The sequence below is a fragment of the Calliphora vicina genome, chromosome 1, assembly GCF_958450345.1.
Source record: "Calliphora vicina chromosome 1, idCalVici1.1, whole genome shotgun sequence".
Taxonomy (NCBI): domain Eukaryota; kingdom Metazoa; phylum Arthropoda; class Insecta; order Diptera; family Calliphoridae; genus Calliphora; species Calliphora vicina.
In genome coordinates this window covers 156,581,369-156,587,368 of record NC_088780.1, presented here as the reverse complement: position 1 = coordinate 156,587,368, position 6,000 = coordinate 156,581,369, and the positions used below count along the sequence as shown (strand labels likewise).

General features: G+C 27.9%; 1 protein-coding gene across 25 annotated transcripts in view; it reads right to left on the bottom strand.

Moving 5' to 3' along the window:
• Nucleotides 1–368: 368 nt before the first annotated feature.
• The window catches only part of slo (calcium-activated potassium channel slo), a 155,815-nt gene continuing 150,183 nt past the window's right edge, over nt 369–6,000 (bottom strand). For all 25 annotated transcript variants that reach the window (XM_065516316.1, XM_065516312.1, XM_065516311.1 and 22 more), the window contains 4 exons: nt 3,481–3,617; nt 3,244–3,386; nt 1,618–1,837; nt 369–1,400 (listed from right to left, as the gene is read on the bottom strand). In XM_065516316.1, coding sequence (XP_065372388.1) covers nt 1,263–1,400; nt 1,618–1,837; nt 3,244–3,386; nt 3,481–3,617 — 638 coding nt within the window. In that variant the 3' untranslated portion in view covers nt 369–1,262. The remainder of the gene's footprint in view (nt 1,401–1,617; nt 1,838–3,243; nt 3,387–3,480; nt 3,618–6,000) is intronic.

Below are 6,000 nucleotides of genomic sequence, written 5' to 3'. Positions count from 1 at the left end.
ATACATATTCCAATTTTATTTGCGATTTTTAATTGGCAACCAATATTTTGCCTCCGAAGAAGCAAAATACGGAATTAATTCCACTTTCGAAATGGAATGGAATTCTGTGGCAGCTATAAATGTACTTTAAGATTAAAATTCAGGTATTTTCTTTAATATTATTTTGTTTTCCTTTGAATTGCATCATTAATTGAATTATTTTTCTTGTCCACATTTTAAACCGGAGTTCCTTTAAATGCTTTAATGAGTGTTATCAACTAGAAATGATCTTTGACATGATCATGACACTCGACATTTACATGATTATTTATACCACTGTGTTCTAATTTCAAAATAGGGACAAATTATAAAAAACAAAACACCAAAAATCATGAGAATAAAATAAAAGAAAAGTTTATTGATAAAAATAATTCCAAAAATATATAATATGTAATTGAAAATTAAAATTGTAATCAACAACTTAAAAACAATTGATCAAGCAATACGGCTACAACTAAAATATTTCATAATATTGAAAAAACATAACATTTTTTTTGGGGTATTTAAAACTAATAAAATATTTAAAATAAACTAACTAATTATTAAAATCAAGAAATTATATAAACATTAATTCAAGTAAGCATTTGAAAGGGTTAGAAAGATAGTGATAGAGTTATATAATGATAGAGAGAGAGAGAGAGATAGATAGATAGATTTATTACGGGATTTAAAGTAACTAAAATGTCATGTTAGTTGAGGTTCTAAATAGGGCTAACGGAATGGTGTGGGAAGCAATAATTTTAACAATTGAACGTTGGTTGGTTAATTTTGTTTAAGAGATTTGTTTTCTATTCTTGTTCTAATGAATAATATATTTAGTTAAACATGATTATTTTGTTAGGTTTATTTGTAGTTAATTCTTTTTTTAAATTCTCTAAAAAGAATACAAATTTGTCATTATGTATTCCCGTTTTGTGTTGCGCTTTAAGTTTGTTTTTTTTTTTAATCATGTTTAAGTAAATATAAAATACACAAAAAGACACATTTTTGGCGATAACTATAATAATAATAATATAAAAAATTTCGATATTTTGTTTGTTTGTTTCGGATAGAATTGAATAATTTAGTTATTTCTGCTTAATAAGATGCAGTATCTGCCTAATTTGTTTAAATAATGTGCCTATGGTTTGTTGCCAAAATTGTGTCAGTTTGTGCATAAAAGAAATCTCCAACGTTCAAATGTACGAGTAAGGACCATCAGTTAAGGCGCTACACAGTAACAATCAGGAATTATCATCCTTATTTGAACCGCCCCCACCGACCCCGGAGCCTTGTGTTGTGGTACTGCGACCGCCAGTAGGCGCACGCACCGCTGGTGGTTTATACTCCAGACCCGGATCAAACTGCATTAAAACGAATACCTTAAAACAAAAAATTTTAATTGTATTAATATCAAGTTATTCGATTTAACAGTTAGCAAGGCGTATTTAATAAGGTGACAGCAGTGGCGAATTGAAATAAATACAGGCGAATTCACTCATTTTTTTTATATGTAGTTTCACAATATCGCGTGCTATTTCTATAATCAGCTGTGCTCCCGATGACACCTTATTAAATGCAGCTTGGCAGTTAGCTTACCTGATCTGTTGGCAGTAGTGAAAAGTCATCGGGTGGGTTTGTTATGACATAACGTTTGCTACTGGCATCACAACTGGAGCTAGTATCTCGAAATCTGTAGAGGCCAATACATAACATGCCATACGATTTCAAGGCAGCCACAAATAAATCACCATATTTGCCACATTCACCAAATTGAGCTAAAGGACCGTCATACAATGAAATTTGACCCACTCGGCATCTATTTGTTAGAGATAAAATAATTACCAAATTAATAATATGGCAACAGATCCAGGGGGTTGAAAAATTAAATTTCTGGGGAGTTCATATAGCAACAATGACTGTCTGTATGTTGAAATCAAAATTTTTCCGTAGCCCCCAAATATCTTATATACATGATTCATATATCTATCATTCGGTTGCTATTTAAAATCAAAAACATCGGTCCACAAATTACTGATATATAAGCAAAAAACCACGACTACCCCGATTTTTTTTACTAAGTCATTAATGTAGAATTCTGTATGTTGAAATCAGCTTTCCATAGCCCCCAAATCAATTGCATACAAGATTCATACATCAATATATCCACCAAAGTCCCGGTTCGGTTCGAGAAAATCGGACCATAAATGGCTGAGATATAAGCAAAAATCCACAACTACCACAATTTTTGAGTATATCATTAATATATACAATATGGATATCTAATGATAGATATTTCAAAGACCTTTGCAATGATATATAACGCCATAGTAAATCGGAAAAAATATTTTTTTTACCCGAGATTTTTTTCAACAAAGTTTTTGTTCACCATTTGTTTTACTATTAAATATTTATTATACCCTTCACTTTCGTGAGAAGGGTATATATAAGTTTGTCATTCCGTTTTTAATTTCTACATTTTTCATTTCCGACCCTATAAAATATATATATTCTGGACCCTTATAGATAGCGGAGTCGATTAAGCCATGTCCGTCTGTCTGTCTGTCTGTCTGTTGAAATCAATTTTCTGAAGACTTCAGATATCTTCGGGATCCAAATAATCCAAATAATTCTGTCAGACATGCTTTCGAGAAGTTTGCTATTTAAAATCAGCAAAATCGGTCCATAAATAACGTAGATATGAGCAAAAAACCAGGACAATTTCGATTTTTGACCTATTTTTGATCTATATCTGGATTACTAAGTCATTAATATAGACAATATGGATATCTAATGATAGATATTTCAAAGTCCATTGCAACGATGTAGATAAGGCTATAGTAAGTTGGACCTACAATGGGTCAAAATCGGGAAAACTATTTTTTGACCCGAATTTTTTTTTTCATCAAAAAATTTTTTTTCTCATACAAACTAAAAAAAAAAAATTTGAAAAGATTTGAAAAAAACTTTTTTTAAAAAAAATTTCAAAAAAAAATTTTTTTTGAAAAACAATTAAAAAAAAATAAATTTTGTTTGCCTAAAAAAATTTATTTTGAAGTATAATTTGGTGAAGGGTATATAAGATTCGGCTCAGCCGAATATAGCTCTCTTACTTGTTTATTTAAATTTAAAAAAAATTTTAATTTTTATTTTAATTAAAATTTAGTGAAGGGTATATAAAAATCGGCACAGCCGAATATATTTCTCTTTCTTGTTTTAGTTTACCTGTCTCTATTACTTAAACTTTCCGGCGTACTATAACCTCCTCTTAAGCCCGCTCCTTCGGCCAATATCAATTCTAGTTCCGGTGTGGCTCCTCCAGTTATCAACGATCTTATTAAGGTCAAGGCATTTTGATTGAAATATGTCTAGAGTTATATAGAATATAGAATTAAATAAAAACAGTTTTCCATATGATGATGTCAATAATTGTCATTTCAATGATTTATTATTGATTATTACCGTGGACATTAACGAATCTAAGACACTGACGGCAAATGCTGTGCCGCAAGCGAATGGCTGTGTTAGGTAGAGTTCGGTGTCGGGATCATCGTCATCGTCTTGATCGAGAAACTGCACATTACTATCGTTGACAAGTTCTTTAAAGAACAACCAAAACGGGAGTTTTTTTTTTTGTTTTGTTTTATTAAATTCATTTTAAGAAACACTTAAGTTACACATAAAAGCCAAAGGGAAGGGAATTGGTTGTAGAATATTAATTGATAATTAGAGTTAGATTTGGTATGTATTTCAAATTCTACTTAATCACTCGTAAAGAAAATTTAGTTAAATCGAATTTGAATGTATTTTTATGGAGAATAGAATAGTTGCCTGTTTTGGCAACTATTAATAATTAATGTGATAATTTTGCTGTATGTTTGTAACTATTACGAATTGATTGAAAATTAAACCGCCACACATTAAGTCGTTGCTACAATTCAGTAGAATTGAATCGTTTATTTCAAAAACCAGTCAAGCAACAAAACATACCAAATTGAGTTATATGACGATTATTGTTTTATAAAGGTAAATGCACCATTCTTGTAAATATTACGAACTGATTACAAACATTAAGTCGTTGTTACAATTCACTAAAATTGAATCGTTTATTTCAAAAACCAGTCAAGCAACAAAATATACAAAATTGAGTTATATGACGATTATTGTTTTATAAAGGTAAATACATTATTTATTCAAATAAAAATTAAATACTGCCCCCTATTATGTTGAAGCAAAGTCGAGAAATCCGTGTTTAGTGCAGAAAGCTGTCAAGTGACAGCGCTTGACTGGTAAATACTCGTATTTTTTTTTTCATAAATCTTTTAGGTTTCAATAAATGTGAAAAAAATAAAAGATTTACAAGCTATAAATCTCTACTTGGTTGGATGAAGAAGAGTTTTATGGGTATATTTTTCAATGGCCTACAACAGAATCAGAATACAATACAGAACTAGTGTAAATATGATGACAAACAGTTATTTCAGAACAAATATGAATATATTAATATGATGTTAAACTCTTTGAAAAGTTCATTTGTCATTTTACTTTTAAAGTTCTTAATAAAATTAGAATATTTCTTATGCAATTTTGTTTGTTTCAGAAACCAGTCAAGTGCAAACTTTATATTATTGTAAAAATATATGTTAATATAAATTAAAAACCAGTTTTATGTTTTTCAAACAGTTACAGAAATTGATAACTTTCATAGGAAAAGAAATCAATTTTGTAAAATTAATTTTTAGGAAGTTTTCTTTGATCTACTCAAAATCAATAATTTGTTGCTTGGCTGGTTTTTGAAATAAACGATTCAATTGTGATCGATATTGGCTTCGTATGTCATGTAGTGAAAGTTTAAAGAGCATGTCACAAAATGACAATGTTTGGTGTGGCATTTGTCGATTAACTATATCAACATTTGCTGGTCTTTGTTGGGAATAGATTAATATAACTGTTTAAGTACTTATAGCTAAATATGCAATTGCTTTTTAATATTAAGCCATCAAAATAATATTATCTAAGAAGTGTTTTGATAAACGAATTCGGAATTTAATCCAAAACAGATGTGGCAAAATTTGTCGGATGTAAAGAAATGTTAATTGAATGTGAATGTGATTTATAATTCATACAACCCTTCCCTTTTGTAGCTTTTTTTCTGGTTAGACTGGGCGTTAGTAAGTTTGGGGCTTTTGCAATACCAACTTTAAATCACTGGTTCAAATCAGAGAAGGATATTTTTTTGGAACAAAAAAAAAACATAACAAAATTTTTCTTCAAAGAAGTTTTCTTTTCTCAAGAAAAATTCTTTAAAAAAAATATATTTTCTTTTTATTATTTGAAGAAGTTTTCTGTATTTCAAGAAAAATTCTTTAAATTAAATAAATAAACCTAAATAAATTTTTTAAAATAATTTTAGTACTTTTAAAGAACATAATAGTTTAGTTTTAGGCAAAAAAGAGCGAAGATTTTCTTTTTAAAATAATTTAAATAAATGACAAATTATAAAAAATTAATTACTTTAATAAAAATAATATTTATTTAAAGAAAAATTAAAATTGTAAAGAATTTTTTTAAATAATAAAAATCCTAATGACAACAATTTAAAGAAAGAATTTTATACAAATAAAGTTCATATTTATGATCTATTCAATAACAAAAATAAAGAATAATACTTCGAATAATTTGTCTATGTTTCAAGAAAAATGTTTCGAAAGTAAAATATATTGTTTAAACAAATCTTCTATTTTTCAAGAAAATTTCTTTAATACAAATAAAATAATGATTTCAATATTCTTTTGAAGAAGTTCTCTCTCTTTCAAGAAAAATTCTTCAATAGAAAATATTACTTAGTTTAAACAAAGAGAATTTCTTTGAAACAAATAAAATAATAATTATAAAATTCTTTTGAAGATGTTCTCTCTCTTTCAAGAGAAATTCTTCAATAGAATATATTTGTTTAAACAAATCTTCTATTTTTCAAGAAAA